Consider the following 19756-nt stretch of genomic DNA (forward strand, 5'->3'; position numbering starts at 1 on the left):
ATTAGTAAACGTTTTTAGATTTTAAAATAAGTTTAAAATTATTGTATTGTATCCAATGTACATTTTTAATATTCTGACATTATTGGAGTATAAATGTTATGTAAGTAAGTTTTTGTTTTCTTACTTGTAATATTATCAATTATAATAAAATTAATTTTATTTAGAAATCTTTTTTTTATTACAAAATGGCTTATCATATAAAAAAAAAATATATTGGTACATAGTTATAACATTGCAATATAAAGTATTACAATATTCTTTTAAGTAAAATTTAGTAAAAGTAATGTATTTTTTTTTTTTTAAATATATAAATTATAATCATGTTTAATCTCATATTTTGTTTGTTTTATTTGAAGTTGTTCTAATATATTCTGTGTAGTTAGGCCCTGATTTACGCATGTGCAGACGGTGCATTAGCACAGAGCCCTCAAAGATGAAGGGTCCCTTTCCATTCCATTTTTTGCTACCATAAATAAAAGATATTTATTTATTAGCTATAATCTATTTAAAAAGGTCGCAGCAGAACTAGTTTTCATATGTTTTAGACTAATAAGCTATTTATCGATAGTTATATCAGTAGATAAGTTATCGGTCAGTAATAATCATAGACAAATTGGCATTTGTCCATCTCGATAGATTTATTTTACAAAACGTTAAAACAAGTTATGTGAACACAAATACATCAGATAGGTACACTAGGATTAAAATATATTTACATTTTTATTACATTACTGTAGTGAATTTAGTGACCAATTGTTCAAACTCGTTCGTTTGCTTTTTTATTCAGTATTTACCTACCTATCTACATATTTTACTATTTGTACAATTAAAATCTTAGGAATTAATAAAAAAAAAATAGTTTTGTTAAAATTTCCCAAACATACATCAATTGTAAAATTCTAACTGTTGTATAATAATAGAAGTGATAACAACAACAAGTGAAAGAACTGTTTCCACTTAAAAATGAATTAAATTATATTTGAGAATGACAATGTAAGAAAACCGTTTTTATAATAATAATAATGATCTTTATTTTCAGAAAATTTAAATAAAGTTTGTATTAATATTTACTAGTAGGTAGGTATATTTTCTGACCCAACCTCTAAGTAAACTTAATGGAATAGTGTTATTAAAGTAAAACTAAAATAAGTAACAGATTTATTGTTCAAGCAAAATTTTAAACGTTTTTGATATTTGTTAACAATTATTATTATAAAAAAAATAGTTGATACATTTTTTGTATGTATAAACATTTTTAAATTACAATGCTTTTATAGAAATAATATACATGTATATTTACTAATATTTTAAACTTAAATAATTATTGTACTTTATAAATTATAATTAATAATAAAAAATTACGTTGTAATTGTTGCACTAATAACTGATAAGAGTATACTTTGTATCATATAATCATAAAAAAAATTATAATTTAATTTCTTAAGTTAGAAATTAATACAGGTAAATTGTATATTAAATCTAAAACAAACTAAATATTTTTATTTAACTATATTGTTTGCAACACAACACAAGCGTTTTTTCAACTTAATAGTTTCTAACACTAGGTAATGAAACTTTTTTAGTTTTTATCTTGAAAAAATATCTTCTAAGTACAAATGTTTTGAATAACAGACTCTAAAACCTTAGAGTTTTTTGTAGAGACAACTAGACAACAGTTCTTATTTTGGGTAGTTAAATTACTTAATATAATTTAGAATATGAATATTATTTTTCTTGATTAACAAGTTAAAATTAATATTATATGAATATGATGTACCATAAACAAAAAAATGTGGGATAAATCTACTTTAATAGACTTTTTGTGTTGAATTTAATATTTTGTATAAATATTTATTACCTACAATAACTATACTGTTGTAAATTGAAATAATAATTAATATTGTTTCGTTAAATACTTATTGTAGTAAACTATCTTGTGATCAATTTTTGTGACATGAATTATTTATGATAAAATAATGAGGAACACATCATAATCTACTTCTTATTGGTATTATAGAACTTACATCTTTTATTTGACATTGTTAATACCGATACAGTAATATTTAATACATCAGTTTATTAAACAATAATAATAATAAACACATCATACATCAATACGTGTAGAGGTAATATTATATTAAATATTATACTAAATTTTCATTTATTGCTTAAATTAATGGCAGGGGTATAGATCTCCTTAATTTTTTATGAAAGGAACTATTTAATCATTTATCAAATGAGATTATATTATCTCTACATATATGAACATTCTCAGTTCTTATGACCATTTTTCAATGTGTTAAAAACAAGTAATTTTCAATACTATCTGTCCATTTGGAATTAACACGAATTTTAAATTACGATTACGAAATGTTAAGTTACAGAACAATGCATTCCAAACATACAGTAAAACTCGCTTAAGACGTTCTCGCTTAAGACGCTTTCCCGCATAATACGCTGTTTTTAGTCGGTCCCTAGACATTTCCTATACTAGTCAATGTAAAAATCACCTGTTAAGACGCTCAGTTTTTCTCTTTCTAATCGGGTAAAACGCTCTTTTTTCAGCAGATTACGATAAATTTTAGTAGTTTTGTGAAAATAAAAATAGAATTTTTAGTACTATACGTGTTCTTATCGTTTTATTTTATCGCTATACCTATTTTATCATTACTTATTATAACAGTTTTACTGTATTTCATCGTCTACTCCTACAATAACTACTGGTTTGCAACATTTATCGGGAATTCGGAAAGTATTATCCTGTGTTGAAAATTCCGAAGAAATGTTAGGTTGTCTTAATAAAATTGAAAACTTTCTTGCTGAAACACATTGTCAGAACCTTAAACAATCAAAAATAGATCATTTTTTTAATAAACAATAATAAAATATGTATGTAATAATAATATTTTTTTAAATTAAATTCAGTAGCACAAAAATATAAGTATGTATGTATATTGTAATTATAATTAATTTATAAGTGTATTTCTCATTAAATTATGTTTAATAATAAAAAATAAACTCTATATTTCAACCACATCATTTTGTTTCATTCCCGCATAAGACGCTTTCCCGCATAAGACGTTTTAGAGAGCTGGTCCCTTAAAGAGCGTCTTAAGCGAGTTTTACTGTATATAGTTTTTAACTTATGGGGTCATACAATTTAAACTACCTAGGTACACGTAACACATCTGATCTACTCACTTTGCTCTTCAAATCGAGTTAAGGCTTATTTATATGGAACAGACCGTGATTAAGAAGGCTTTCAAATAATGGGAAAAAAGTATTGATGTCGATGGAAATAGACAAATAGTACACTGACCTAATTTATAAAGGCGAATAGTGCTAGTACAGCATACGCCTAATCTGATGGAATGATGTGCTTTACTCCTTGCGGAGAACGCCAGTTTACTACAACAGTGTTCATACTGAACACTTGTATATTAAACTATTTATAAAAACTTCTTATAGTATCAAGTTTATTTTCATATGATGTTTAGTTAACAATAACTTATTGTTTAAAAAATAATGTTAAAGTTTTGTATTTTTTGTTGAAATCATTTTCTTATTAATGTAATGAGCGTAGATACATTGGTTTTATTTGTTAGGTTTAGGAAGCCAATTAGGTATCAAAAGTAAGTATTATATGATTAAAGCGATTGCTAAGTACTTATTATAAACTTATTTTCAATAATATAAAATTAATTGTATAATATAGATGGTTAATATTTGTATTTTAATTTTCTTAGTCTCAGAGTTATTAAAATTTAAAAAAATATATTTAGGAATAATTTGTTTAAGTTATGTTGTATTTTTTAATCAGTCTCCTGGTGGCAACTTTGTGGCAAGTTGCTCATACATATACATGGTTGATGTGTTTTGAAAATGATCTATATAAGAAGCAGTGACCCAATACAAATAAACTAAACTTCATCTAAATACATTTAAAATTTACATTTTTATTATCATTTGATATGTTGACAATTTTAATATATATATTATATTTCTTTAGTTAACATTATAAAAAATTGTAAATAACATATATTTGTTTTACATAGTAAAAAGAATAATCAAATTTTTTTTATAGATAATTTTATATTTCAGATTTATCAATGTGTATAAAACTATAAACTATTAGTAATTGTTGATATTTTTACTATTTTATTTACAAAAAAAAATCTTCAATAAAAAAAAAAACATAATATTCAAAAAGTATGAACCTTATATAAGCTACGCTATAGACAACAGATAGACTTAAAAAAGCAAAAAATCTGAGTGAATTAAATTTATAAAATTGTAAACAAAAATAGCTAATATATGGAATACAAAATAATATCTGTACGATAGCTATTTCTATGGATACACTGAGTAAAGCATATTCTGAAGTTTTAAAACACTCATGCAGTTATTTTATGTGGAAACTGAAATCACAATGACTGACTGATAGTTTGAAAAAAATGTACTGGACTAAGAAATAATAACAAGTGAAACTGTATTAGTCAATTTAAAAATATTGATCATAGACCCAATATATTATTACCTCTACCAATCTATGAGTAATACCTGATTCAAATCTATCTATTCATTATAGCACACCTATATAATAAAACATGACATTATCCAAGTCACAAATATACATGGTAACATAGTACAATTGATAAAAATTTTGGATATCACGTTAAAACAGTATTATATCTATATACTAATAGTAGGATTATTAAGTTGTACTATCACTTATCAAGTTATCAATAATTTAAAACAATAATATTTCCTTTAAAAGTCTTATTTAACATAGAATACCATAAGATAAAAATATAAAAACTTATAAATAATAGACAATTATTTTATCTTTAACACTGATCATTTAAAAATCTATAGATGTTTTTGAAAAACATTTTTACATATATTTTAGTTAAAATAAAATAAAACATTTTTTAAATTTATTATTCTGTAGCAAAATAAGTTTCATTGTACTTTGATACATAAAAATCAAAATTTGGACCAGTAGAAAATGAGTTATAAGTACTTAAGGTATAGGTAAGCAGAATAGTAGACAAACATTTTGCAAATTATTTTTATATCTTCTTATACCACTCACTCAAAATTTTAATATTTATAACTCATTAACTACTCGTTCAAACTTCAATTTATATGCATCCAAATACTTTAAAAAATGAAATTAAAAATGTATATTATGATTTAAATAAGCAACAACTTTAAAAATATATTTTTTTTTGACTAAAAATTATGTAAAAAAAAAAATAATTTCTAGAAACATTAATAGATTTTGAAATATAGAGTGTAGTTTGATGAAAAAACCGCCTTGTATATTCCAATAATTGTTCAATCTGATTTGGTACTTGATATATCAGGATCAAGTGCCATGGTTAAGTTTAAATCAGAACTACTATGTGGTAAATCTGATTTCATAATGTCTTCTATCATTTGAGTATTAGTGCATGACTCCATCTATTGATCACATACAAATTGAAATTTATTTTTAAAATTTATTAATGAAATGTTAATGATAAATATAAAGCTTTTTAAAAACTATTATTCATAATTACATTGTTATTTATAATAACTGGTTTATGTCCCAATGGTGGTTCTTTAACCAGCAGTAAAGGTTTATTGTCTTTATCTTTGTTTGGTGGTCTAGTAGTATTAATTGTTATGTCTTCACAATTAATATCATTTATAATGTGATCATTTTTTACTAAAGTCTAAAAATAAAAATATATTAAAAAATATATGTGAATTAATAATTTTGTAAATCCTGATGTAAATTAAAATTTTTACATACAGTTTTGCAGAGGTCTATCAACTTGGTAGCTCTCCCTAGTATATATGCAAGATTAACTATTTTCAATGTGAATAGACATATAAATATAGACAATAAAAGAATTATAGACACTAATAGTTCATCGAAATACACACATCTAATTAGAACCTTAATTATAACTACTCCAAGTGGAATTGGAATAAAGCCCATTCGTCTTGCTACTAAATCTGAGTGATCACTAACTGCCTACAAAACAAAACAATTGTTTTAAATTAATTCATCAACCAAACACGTTATTAATAATCATCAATATTTACCTTTTTATTATATGATTGTACAGCGTCATTAGCAAAGCTCAATACATAGTCACTGTATACTGATACGTTGATTTCATTAAGTCTAATGATAAATGCATGTTTCATCCAATCAATTATTATTTCCAACATCATAACATATGTGCAGTTAAGCATTAACTCGTAAAAGGATTCTATTACCATATAATAAAATACAATATTTAAAAAAAAATTGACAAAAATGGATTATCAATATAACAAAATCTAAAATGATTTTACAAACACAAGTTAAAATGAAAAAAATACATAATAATATTATTTGATTTGATTTATTTTATAAAACTAATTTAAATTGTTTAAAATCAGATTATCTGTTAAAATTGGCATTTTTCTTTTAATTTTTTTTAAGCTTAAATTAATTTTGACCATAATGAAATTAATACTAACCACTAGTCCATTGATATTCTTTAATTGTCTGCACTACAACTATTAATAATAATATGAAAAGATGAAATCGTTCACGGATATCATTACACGATAATTGGAACAAAGCTGTATTATTAAATTTTTTAAATACGTTTCCATTGAATTCTATAAACTAATTTCAATCAAAAAAGGATTTTTAAGTAGAATATTGTATTCACTATAAAATATGTAAAAAAAACATTACATTATTGGACATCATGATTGGTAGTAATGCCTTGTGTCTTGAATTAAAAGCAACATTCAATGTGGTAGCTTGGCATAATACAAGTACACTATGTAACACTAACACTATATATTAAAGAAAATGTAAAATTGATTTTGTTTTTTAGGACTTATATTCATTATACTAGATCTAGTTTAATTGTATTAAAATACTTGAGGTACTATTTAAAAGGATACAGACATATAACACAGCAATAATAAAATGTGGTAAAACACCTAAGTGTTTACGCTGGCTAGTCTTAGGTTCAGTAGCAGTCCAATACAATGAATCTAAAATATCTTGGCCAAATGAAGAAAATAATCTGTCTCCAACCTACAATTGAAAAAATATTAAATTATTTAAATAAAATGTAGTAAACGTAAAGCTAAATATTTGATGGTTACCTCTAACATGTTAAAAAATATATACAATTTAATAACTGACTGACTTTTAATTAAATGATAAATCATTGATGTATCCAACGGTATTAACATTATAAAACATGTTATTAGTACAGTCATCTTTAGTAAATCGCAAATTTCTGCAGCAGATAATTGTTTTTTATTATGTTTGTCCCTAATAGAAAATATGAACATTGAATTTCAAATGATTATAACAGTTTATAAAATACTTACTTAAATGTTGATAAAGAACTACAAATTAATGATTTTAATGCTAAAAATACCCGTAATGGTAGGAATGTATAAACAAATAGAAATGAATCTGCACACTAAAATTACAACAAATTAATTTTAATTATATAAAATATTATAACTTGTAAGGTACTTTGTAAGGTAATTTATGTAATATGTTATACATTATGTTTAATTTAAACAGATTGAGACTAATTGCATACCTGACAAATGCCATAGAAGATAAATCGTTCTACTTCTAAAGGTATTTTCATGAAAGTATAAACTTTTTCTCTCCTGTCTGAAAATTCTTTTTCATTATTTTCTAAAGAATAGCCACGATTAAATTCTATAAGAATAAAATCCCATAAAGTACCTAAAAAAAATTATAAATCATTTACAGGAATAATTGGGTAAATAATATTTATTTTCATTTGAGTATAACATAAACATTTAAATCGAAGTGATTTATTATAACTAATACATTCTAAATGTCAAAGAGTTCTAAGTTTTACTCTTAAAATTAATATTTAGGTACCTATCTCATATTCTAGTATCTGTATAAAATATTATTAAATAATATTTGATTATAAAGCTTATTAATATCAACAGAATACAGGCAATAACAATAAATAATAATATATAACATATATATACTATAGTTCAAATAATTGGAATATATTGTTTAACTAAATAAATAATTTTTAATGTTAATTTTAAGTTTGTATACATTATATCTTATAACCAATTAACAAATTACATCAGATGCAGATGATGAAGTTCTAAAACATTATCAAAATCTACAAATAATTTAAAAAAGCAGAGAAGAAAAATAAATTATGTAATCAAATTATTAAATATCTTATAGTTTTAAAAATGATAAATGGTAACAATTAATTTGATCAATTGTTATATGATATAACTTATATCTATATGAAACATTTTACAAATAAAGCAAAAAATAAAATAATTTAATTACAATCAAATTATTGTTACCTACTCTATTACCAATAAACTTATCCTAAAAGATATTTCTATCATGACAAAATAATCACAAAGTTAATGACATTATGAGATGAGAATAGTAAGCATGACTTAAAACCTTACTATTTAATTAAAATTAAAACTAATTTTCTTAACAATTAAAACTAATTTAATTCACTAATTGAGAATATCATTTAATTATTTTAGAATTGATTTCATATAAATATAGAAACTTATTTTTTCAATAATACTCTAGTATAAGATTAAACTTGGTGAAGACTAAATCATGTTGGATCCAACAATTTAACATAGTGAAATATTACTATAGTCATTATCAAATTAACTAGCATCAGTTATAAAGGAAATACTTTTAAACTGAATAAAAATATAGAAAAATTTAGAATTAAGGATGATGACAAAAAGTATTTAGGATTTTTTAGAACCTATTTCTGGAGCATTTAAAAATTTCATTAGGTCCTCAAAATTACAATAATTTACAGAATATACAAATGAGTAGTGTACAGGGAATTGTAAAATAAAAACATTACGAACGAGTATTTATAATCATATTTATTCAAACAGTGAATGGGAAGGGGACGGGTAGACACGTACTCAAATTGGTAGACTTCTTGGTAGCAATCTTGACTTTGTCCATTTCAAGAAACCTAATAAATACTGTCACTCTGATACTTCTGGAACTCTACACAATCGGCAAATAAAGTAGACAACAAACGATGAAGATAAGTTATTTTGGACAACCTCTAAACAAATACTCTAAGTGACAAACTGACAAGTAACAAGTGACATCAGAGTCATCAGACCATCGCGCATCGTGCCTCGTCACCATTATCACTATTGTGTTGGGACGTGTCGCTACCTATTGCACAAAAAGTATAACACCGCACAGCCCGTTGCCAATTCCTATAACAAAAAACCAATCATCATAATTCATAAGGGCTTCTCTAGACTCCACTCTTTAGTCTTTACCAATGTCATTTAGTATCCGAGTATTCCAAGTGACAAATTACCATTGCTAAATAACAGTGATAAACTTTGAATATTTTTCATTCGAAAAATCGACATTTCAAGTTTGATACAATCAAAAAGTCGATATAATTTGACATTTTTGAAGAATTTAACATTACTCGTGCAACAAAATAATTATATTGCTGACACCAATTTAGAATAATATTATTAAAATCGTATAACTACCACTCCGACTTGCGACAATTGGCACATAATATACACAACGTACCCGACACCCGTAAACACATTATCATATTTCATCATCTGGTTTTCGTGAATTATTCATTTATCGAATACCCTGTAATTATTATACTTATATTTATATTTTATAATAACTTATATAGTAACGTTTTTATAGTTAACGCGCAAATGCATTTTACCATAAAACTATATTTTTCTAAATGTTTTTATACCTATGGTTCAAATGTGTGTTATTTTTCTTCTTTTCAATTATTTTTTTGCAAAATATATGCGAAAATCGCCTTTATGAATTAATATTTTGATGAACGATGTACTGATCAGTGTTTAAATAGTTCAGAAAACTTAATTAACTATTTTTTACAGTACGTTTAACATTTAAGAAATCAAAGATTAACTGTTTTTTCAAGTTTTTATGAATGAATGCTATATTTCACATGTTTACAACCATTTTTTTTTTTTACATTAGCAATAGATTTAGAGCTTTTAAACGAAACTACGAATTTGGTAAACAAATACGATAGATATATAAAAACATTTACAAATTAAATTTTAGTTAAAATTAAAACTCTTATTATCAACTCTTAAATGTTAAATAAGTCAATTTAATTCCACTAGAAATCTTATTCAATTTTTAATGGTTAAAAACTATTCTTTAAAATTTAGTTTCCCAGAAATATGTACTTGGGCCTGGCATTAATTTCAATCGGACAAGAAACAGCTTGAGAGGTTGACTTTGAGGATTTAATTCATTAGTTATCTAAAATAAAAGCAAGAAAGAAAACATTTAAAAAAAAAAAATGACCGGATATTACTTAAAATTTAAATTAATTTTTTTAAATTTTTTTTATGTCTTATTTATATTATTTAATGCAAAATAATTTGATATAACTTATTATATTTCAGATCAGTAATCACAACTTTATTGAGTATTATATTACATTTAAAATTGGGAGACACACCGTCTCATCCCCTATTTTTGCCACGTCACTGGAATACTGAATGTTTATTGTTTAGGTATGTTATCTATGAGTTATTATAGCCCATACGTTGGTCACCGGTCACCCCTCTACTGTCTTCGTTTTCACCGCCGTAACGAATTTCCATAATTCATAAGCGTCATTAGTACTACCGTCGAGACGTTACCCTTTGTATCCGCCATGGATAATCGAGCTATCGCGCACTTAAAAGGATCTCTCAACGGCTGCGTGAGTGGCGTGACCCGTTTTCTAGTAACGAGACGCCTGAAAATGTGTGTTATTGTTCTTTATTTATTTATACTATTCACGCCATCGTATACTTATTTAGAATATAAGTAAACGATGCCAATAGTATACCTACGTACGTATCGATATATAGTATCGAGATATTATAATACAATTTTCATAACTAGATGTCACAATCACATCGCAGTGAATCCTGCAATGTGACAGATGGATCAAATTAATATTGATTTTATTCGTTTCATGATATTTATTATTCTCGTTAGTTTTGTATGTTTATCATGTTGTATCACAGTATGTAAATAAAAGAACACTGAAAACACTACAAATATAAAAATTTATATTATTATTTAAATACCAAGCTGATATTAATCAATAACATTTTTGTTCTAAATGTTCTAGTATACGAGTACCTATAATTACATTATTTAACTAAGTATGGGATGTAATTTAACATAATTTTTGTAATCTTAATATATAGTTATAAATATAATACATTTATGTTATTATAATAGTATATTAAATTTGAAAAAATGTTATTGTTTTTATATTATAAGAATCTATTCAAAATATAAAATACTAATGTAATATAATTCTAATCAATTTATTATACACTTAAAATATTTTATTTTTCAAAAACCTCACTAAACAATCATCAGGAATATGTTATATTATATTCATAGATATATTACGTTATAATATATTTTGTATATATTTATGTATAATTATTAATTTTACAATATTAACAATGTGAAAATATTAATTTAATAAATTTTACTTAAGCTTAAATTATGTTAATTTTCTCAGTTTTTTATTAGCACAGTGCAGGAACAATAATTTATTACATAGTAAATATAGTATAATTATTGTATGATAATTTTATTAATTAAAAATATGTTGCTTATTTTATATTTTTATGTAGGTATTTTGAAAGTATATTTTTTTACATATCTTTGCAATATCTTTATTAATGAAATATAAAAACGATTACAAAAATGAAAGAATAATAAGTTGTCATATTATTGTTGAGTCTATCATAAAAATATCAAATATTAATTAATAGGTAAAAAATAATGATTCTTATTAAAAAAAAAAAAAAAATATGGACTATACTGATTATAGTGTTTTTACTAAAAATTCTTCAAGTAACTTTAATTTATGCATAATGCATCTATAGAATTTTGTAATTGTTTTGTTTTTTTACAGCTTTTAAAAAATAAAAATAATTGTGGGTCTATAATTAAAAACTAATATTATACCTATACATATAATTTATACATGGTAGATTCTTAACACATCAAATTTTAAGGAAAACTAAAAAAAGTCAAGATATCGAAAAATATAAACAGTAAAATTTTTCTTTGTTAAGATGGATTATTCAGAATTGATAATTTTACATTGATATTAAAACTTTATGAAACATGCTATTCCCATCCAACATAAATGAAAAAAAAAATTATTTAGAACACATATTTTGATTTTTAACACTTAAATATTTTTGTAGATATGTTTACATTCAAATTATTGATGTTTTGTGACAATGTGTATAGCTTAATTATTTATATTAATGAAGTATATAGTAATTACATTTTTTTAAATCACATTTAAAAGTTTCTGCGGAGGAAAATAAAAAAATATAGTATTATTCTTGTGAATTCACTCAGCATAATAATTTAGTGTTCTAGTTTCTTGAAATAAATTAAAATAAAACAACGCAACTTTCAATTTGAGAGAAAGAACTCTTGGTATAAATTGTTACAAGAAGATTCTTTTTCTCAACTAGAAACCTTGCTATTTTCTTGTTGAAGATATTTTGTAAGTTGCAACAGTAGTCTTTGTGTAGAGATAATACTAAACTACTAATTATTAGTAATGATGACTACATTTCTCAAGACCATAATACGAATTTATTCTTCTTGTATTAGCAGTAAACGTTCAATGTTAAAAAATCACCTCAGATTACAATGAAGAACATATTCATACGGGCATATACTTGAACGAAAAACAGGCTCGTCACACTCATCTCACGACTCGCAACACTAAAACGAGTAAAACGTCTACAGCAGGGGTGTAACTGGTGTAAGTGTCGAGCCGTCGACCGGGATACTTGAAGATTAAAAATCGATACGTAAGGAAGTTTCGTCATGCGTAGTACGTTGCTAGTTTCTACGATACACTGAGTAGTGAGTACTGACTGATTCCACTCCCTACAGAAAACTTTTTAACACAGTAATACGTTTTTTTTTACTAACGTAAACTTCGTATAATATTCTTTCGTATTGATTGATTTTTCGACACGGTCCAATCGCAGTTGTCGTTATTAGATGTTAGACGCTCTATTGGCCAATCGGCGGTCCCGTTACTGTCACCCCTCCACTGCTGCCGTGATAAATGTTGTCGACGCCCGACGAATGACCTTTCCAAAACAAACATGAAACAATAATTAGCATACTGTATTACTGTCGCCATCGTACAGTCGCTGCATAGTTCATTTTCGTGTTTTAACTTTTAGACAGTTTTAGTCCATCATTCTGCAGCTGCTTATTTCGTCTTTTTACTTGACCACACACCGTTCACGCATTGTAAGTGCCGTCGGACCCGTGAATTTAAAACTCCACGCGATCCATTTCGCCACGACGCGGCGTCTGTCTGACATTCGCGACCTTTTTTGTCTACCATCAGCTCGGTCTGATTTTTGATTTCAGTGCTCACCAGTCCGTCTGGGCTTTTGGTTTAGACTTAATATTCTGTTTTCTGTCGAATACGGAATAGGTACTGGTTTCCTTGACCCTTTTTGAGGAGTGTAGGTGATTTGTTTGCTTGAATGTAGATTGTTTTGATTTTGTAATTTGTTTCAGTTGAATCATGGCTCGTACTAAGCAGACCGCTCGTAAATCCACTGGGGGAAAGGCTCCACGTAAACAGTTAGCCACCAAAGCCGCCCGCAAAAGTGCACCATCCACAGGTGGAGTAAAGAAACCTCATCGTTACCGTCCCGGTACTGTAGCTCTTCGTGAGATTCGTCGTTACCAAAAGTCCACAGAATTGTTGATCCGCAAATTGCCTTTCCAACGTTTGGTCAGAGAAATTGCTCAAGATTTCAAAACTGACTTGCGTTTCCAAAGTGCTGCTATTGGAGCTTTACAGGTATTATTATTTTATAAGTTTTATTGAAACTAAAGATTTATTAATCTGTTTTGTTAGTTTTTGTTTAAATTTAATGATTTTTTAAAGTTTTTAATAAGTAATTTTGTTATATTACCAATTCACATTTATAGTTCTTTTACTGAGTTATATTGCTGACCTTTAATTTACTACATGTATCATACACTTTCTAATATCTAAATTATATATTATCATTATCATATTATTATTATCTAATTATTAAGTATTTATTTCAGGAGGCTAGTGAAGCATATTTGGTTGGTTTATTTGAAGACACCAACTTATGTGCTATCCACGCCAAACGTGTTACCATTATGCCTAAAGACATTCAGTTGGCCAGACGTATCCGTGGTGAACGAGCTTGATTCCATTTTTTCAAGTTTATTTTTTTTTTCATTTGATTTTTTTTCTGAATTATCTTTTTACACATATATTTATATATTTCCCCCCTCAAAAAAAAAAAAAATAAAAATAAAAAAAAATATTGAATTAATTATTACTATTAATAAGTGTTGGTTTAGTACTAATATGTAGAAATCATTTATTTTGTTTAAACATTATCTAAGTATTAAATTAAACAAACAATTGTAGTAACATATTATATTATTTAACTTTTTAATATATACTGCAAAATATTGTTCAAAGTTGTTTTTTAACCTACATAATATACTCACTAAGTTTTGAATAAATATGCAATGATTACAGTGAATTATTTATTATCATTAATTAATCCTACAATTAAAACAAACAATACTAATATTATTTAATTGTAAAAATTAATTCTGTTTCTTAAGAGGTTGTAGTACCCAGATGTTATCTTCTTTTTACTAATGTACATTATGAGTATTATGACAAATTTGTATTAAGTAAAATCCATTTTATTCTTTTAGTTTTAATATAAGTCAATTGACCTATTATCAAACTTTAAGGTAAAAATATTATCTAGGACATTATGAAAGCTTTTATTGATATTATAAATTTTAAGTGAGTTATAGCTATTTAAAATATTAAAACATAAAATGCTATAATTCACTTAAAAATAAAAACATCATTAAAAGTTGAACATAATCCCATACATAATACTTTTACTGTTATATTTGATACTGTGTAAATTGACTCATAATATTAATGTTAACAGTTAAAACCAAATTCTGTTGAATGTAAATTTGTTATATCTAAGGTTGGTAAGACAAATACAATACATGTGGCTATGATTTTATCTTAAGAACTAAGTAATAATTATATCTTTCATGAATGCTCCATATTAATTGCTTGATTGGATTTTACTTATAGCTGGTGTAGATACACAATAATATTTATAGTATAAACATATTACAAAATTATATAAATATATACAGTGGATTCTGCTCAACATGGCAACGTTGGGACCAGCCCTGTTTGCCCACATTAAGCAATTACCCAAAAAACCGAAATTAGTTAAAAAAAGTTTTTATTTTACACACGTGCATCATACAATTGTAAAATATTTTAAATTACTATATAAATAAAACTAAATATAAGATACTAAATAAAAAAACTTTTTGGATGTGGAAGGTATGCAAAAATTGTAATTGTTCGTTGGTCTAAGCTGTTAAGTGTAGATCTGGTTAACAAGAGTGGCACATGATTCAGGTTTATCAGATGGACATCGATCATTACCCTTTTGTGTATATTCTAACCATATTGCCCACATAAACCGAACTGAGTGCCCATATAATGCTGAGCCCAATCTTTTGGTGTAGATTTCAAGATGATCCAATGAATATTGAGTGTTTATTAAACTTTTCATTTTGTAAATCGTAAATGTGCACTTCATGCTATATTTTGCATGATTATGGTTGTTTGATTTTAATTTTTTAATAATTCTGTAAAATACATAGTGAACTTGATGGAATTTTTTTCCATCCTAAGGAGACCAATCGAAATCTATTGGTTTTTGTTCAAATATGATTTGTTTGATAATAAATATTTTATATGTTATCTAACACAAACTTTTTATTAATGAATGGTTAATTTATTATAAAAATAAGATTATAACATTTAAAACAATCTTAGAAAAAATTAAAGTTATAGGTTACTCCACTTACATTATTATCATATTCTCAGCAAAATATTTATCTAGGACACCTTTGTGCATCCAAAAAAATTTGATCTGACACATGTTTGTACAAAATAAACAATCCTAAAATGGAAAAAACTATTAACAACATACAAATGTTTTTTTTTTTAATCAATACTTACAATGATAACTATTAATAATCATGATTCTTTAATCATCAATATTAGCTGAAATGGTATATAAACATCTTGATTCACACCAATGTCACAATATATACATCTTAAAATAAAGATTATGGAAACAACAAGGCACTCATCATTTGAAGTATGAGAATTTGTCCAACTCACAACAGTTAAGGATAACAATTTCACATTTAATAGAATACAAATTTTTATGTTAACCTAAACATACGAAATGATTAATTTGAGTGTGTTATTAAAAAAAAAAACTTAACATTTGTATATGCCTATAATACTAATACATTTAGATTGAAAAAAATTTTTATAATTTAAAAAAAAACAAAATAAACATTAAGTAGGTACCTGTACTTTGTAATGGTGAATATTGAGCACCGTCTCAATTTTAAAAATTAAGTAGACTATTCTGGAGAAAGAAGTGATGATAAAACTTTTAGTGTAGGTTTGAGACGATCCAATGAACATTGAATGTGTTATTCGATAAAAAAAATTTTCATTTGTAAATGCCTATAACACTAGTACATTAAGATTGATAAATATTTTAATGATTTAAAAAAAAACAAAATGAACATTAAGTAAACTACTCTAGATTAAATAAGTGATGACAAATAATTTGGTGTAAGTTTCAAGAAGATCCAATGAGTATTGAGTGAGTTATTAAAAAAACAAAATTTAACATTAGTATATGACATTATATGCGAATATTTGAAATGCTATAACACATTAAGTATTATTAAAAACACAATAATTTCAAAATAACCATTAAGTAGACTAATCTAGATTAAATAAGTGATGAAAAAATAATTTGGTGTAAGTTTCAAGAAGATCCAATGAGTATTGAGAGAGTTATTAAAAAAACAAAATTTAATATTAGTATATGACATTATATGCGAATATTTGAAATAGTATAACACATTAAGTATTATTTAAAACACAATAAATTCAAAATTAACATAAAATAGACTAATCTAGATTAAATAAGTGATGACAAATAATTTGGTGAAGGTTTCAAGATGATCCAATGAGTATTGAGTGAGTTATTAAAAAAACAAAATTTAACATTAGTATATGATATTATATTCGAATATTTGAAATGCTATAAAACATTAAGTATTATTAAAAACACAATAAATTCAAAATTAACATAAAGTAGACTAATCTATATTAAATAAGTGATGACAAATATTTTGGTGTAGGTTTCAAGATGATTCAATGAGTATTGAGTGTGTTATTAACAAAACAAAATTTAACATTTATATATGCCTATAATACTAGTACATTTAGAATGATAAATGTTTGTATGATTTAAAAATTAAAAATAAAACATAACTTTAAGTAGACTTTTCTAGAGTGAGTGAGTGATGACAAATCTTTTGGTGTAGGTTACAAATTAATACATGAATATTGAACGTTTATAAGTGATCTAACTAAATTTAACACGTCATTTATAGTAACAATATTTGTACAACAGTTGCTTAATATTTAAAACTTAATTGTTTATAAAAATAATCAGTTGTTCATTTAAAAATCGTTGTCTTCTGTTTTAAAAAAACATCAATGTAAGCTATAGCATTTCCACCAATATACGATATACAGACATTCCTATATACATAGCCAACCATCCTAAAATAAAAATAATTTATAATAAAAACTAAGTGATTATATCAGAGAATACTTACAATTAATTTAACAAAAATCTCGTGTTTTGAGTTTTGACACCAAATTATTGACTGAAGAATAGGCAATGCAAATCCCAATGCTCAATACTGGCACATTCCATAAATGTTACGCATGAGATTTAATCGATCGTGAACAGGCACACACGTGAAATCAGACGCATTTAACATGCAGCTCATAGAAGTACAGCATATAAATTGCTCCTATAGAATCCATATTTACTTTTGACCTAAACATAAGAAAATTACTCACATTAAACTTGAAATTCATAGCATTTACTAAAATCTCAATCAATTTTTAATATTCAAATTTTATACACTTCATGAGTATATGAATGGAATAGATTTCTACAACCTTTATTTCATAAAAATTAAATTATCATATACGACACATGCATGAACACATAAGAAAGAACTTACCTACTTTCAATTTCGATAATAAATCACCTCCTTGCAATGCTATCTCGAACACAACAAAATCGCCTGTGTCGAAGAATGAAGCATACATTGAACATTGAACGTCAAAACCCGCAAGAATATCGTGCTCTCGTTTCCGCTGCTAAAACCAAAAAAAATTAAAATAATTTGTTACTAACACATGAACAATCAACTATAACTATAGGTATTAGGTAACTTAATATTATTAATTTCTTTTATATTATGTAATATTCTTTAAAATAATGCTAATATCAATAAAATTGTACAAAACATTTTATTTGAAAATATTTCAAATTATACACACTACCTCATTAACACGTCACGGTCAGTTACAATCAGTTACTTATAACAGTAATTTCAATTTTTTCAATTTTTATGTAATTGGTCACTACTGCTATAACAGTAATTAACAAAACCAACGAAATCGGGCATTACTGCTCATACAGTACTGCTTTTAATGGTATTATACTCATACGATACTAGAAATAAGATTGACCCATTACGTATACTCGTATACTTGGGCACGTAACATTATCACACAATAATATTATTCCAAATAATATGACATGTTCTATTTTTATATTTTCTGGTAGAATTTTTATTTTTATGTTGATATGGATGTTGGTTTGCTTTGTAATTACATATATGATATTATTATTAAAACGTTTATACGGAAAACGATTACGGAATAACAATTTACTTTACTAGTTTACTATTTAGTATTTAGTCGTATTTTGGACGCCAGACGAAGCGTACGTCATTATTTTCGTGTTAATTATTTACTGTGTGATAATTAAAAATGGTTAATAGGTCTAAAAAAGCTATTGAAGAGTTTTTAGATGAAAGTTTTGTAGATGAATCAGACATATCGAATGTTATTATACGGTTTTGAATTTATTTTATACTGTTACTGTTATAACAGTAATGACCAGGGCTGTGAATTTATAGAAAGTGCATTTTTTTTTGGTGATTGTAAAACATAGCTTTGCAAGTACATAATTTGAATTATGTAATTATGAATCCATCTATGAAACTATAATTTTGCATTTTTTGACGTTTTAAATTTTTTAGGTCATATTTCGCATTTTTAGTTCATTTCCTAGTATTTTTGACCAAATTCTGTCGACTGACTTGTTTGAAAACTTTTTTTTATTTTACACAGGCTATATATATTATGTCAAATTTATATTTTATTAAATAATATTTTACACAAGTCACAAGCTATATACGATGGGTAAAGATAACGATTCGATAAAATAAGGCAATTGCTAGACAACTAGATAAGTTATTGTGACATATCATATATCAGTCACGAATTTCCAGATTAAGTTATTAGTAGGTATTTCAGTATTTATCGTTTAGTACCTGTTCGGCTGTTCTGACCTCAGATTTGATGAC

General features: G+C 25.3%; 2 protein-coding genes across 3 annotated transcripts; one reads left to right on the plus strand and one right to left on the minus strand.

Annotated features, from left to right (window-relative positions):
- Nucleotides 1-5314: 5314 nt before the first annotated feature.
- Nucleotides 5315-9060, minus strand: LOC112591979 (protein TAPT1 homolog). The gene is made up of 11 exons (XM_025335941.1): nucleotides 8989-9060; nucleotides 7617-7768; nucleotides 7396-7490; nucleotides 7165-7336; nucleotides 6958-7093; nucleotides 6743-6840; nucleotides 6520-6670; nucleotides 6097-6266; nucleotides 5801-6025; nucleotides 5554-5720; nucleotides 5315-5464 (listed from the first exon to the last, which is right to left on the minus strand). The coding sequence occupies exons 1-11, from the start codon at nucleotides 9029-9031 to the stop codon at nucleotides 5341-5343; spliced, it is 1533 nt and encodes a 510-aa protein (XP_025191726.1). The 5' UTR covers nucleotides 9032-9060; the 3' UTR covers nucleotides 5315-5340.
- A 4167-nt stretch (nucleotides 9061-13227) lies between these two features.
- LOC112591950 (histone H3.3) lies at nucleotides 13228-14435 on the plus strand. Of its 2 annotated transcripts, none has more exons than XM_025335914.1 (3): nucleotides 13228-13595; nucleotides 13682-13970; nucleotides 14225-14435. In XM_025335914.1, the coding sequence occupies exons 2-3, from the start codon at nucleotides 13689-13691 to the stop codon at nucleotides 14351-14353; spliced, it is 411 nt and encodes a 136-aa protein (XP_025191699.1). In that variant the 5' UTR covers nucleotides 13228-13595; nucleotides 13682-13688; the 3' UTR covers nucleotides 14354-14435. The 2 variants fall into 2 exon arrangements, with proteins under 2 accessions (XP_025191699.1, XP_025191700.1); XM_025335915.1 differs by having other exon boundaries at nucleotides 13228-13405.
- Nucleotides 14436-19756: the final 5321 nt, after the last annotated feature.

The sequence above is a fragment of the Melanaphis sacchari genome, unplaced genomic scaffold (assembly GCF_002803265.2).
Source record: "Melanaphis sacchari strain LSU unplaced genomic scaffold, SCAv2.0 Contig14_pilon_pilon, whole genome shotgun sequence".
NCBI lineage: Eukaryota > Metazoa > Arthropoda > Insecta > Hemiptera > Aphididae > Melanaphis > Melanaphis sacchari.

Excerpts from the sequence above, each read along its gene's own strand:
- LOC112591979 (XM_025335941.1), bottom strand. The coding sequence starts at position 9,031 with ATGGACAAAGTCAAGATTGCTACCAAGAAGTCTACCAATTTGA. Across the intron at positions 6,841-6,957 it reads TATTGCTGTGTTATATGTCT|TGTTACATAGTGTACTTGTA; the intron begins GTATCCTTTTAA and ends ATATAGTGTTAG. Across the intron at positions 5,465-5,553 it reads AATAACAATGTAATTATGAA|GGAGTCATGCACTAATACTC; the intron begins TAATAGTTTTTA and ends TGATCAATAGAT.
- LOC112591950 (XM_025335914.1), top strand. The coding sequence starts at position 13,689 with ATGGCTCGTACTAAGCAGACCGCTCGTAAATCCACTGGGGGAAAGGCT. Across the intron at positions 13,971-14,224 it reads CTGCTATTGGAGCTTTACAG|GAGGCTAGTGAAGCATATTT; the intron begins GTATTATTATTT and ends TATTTATTTCAG.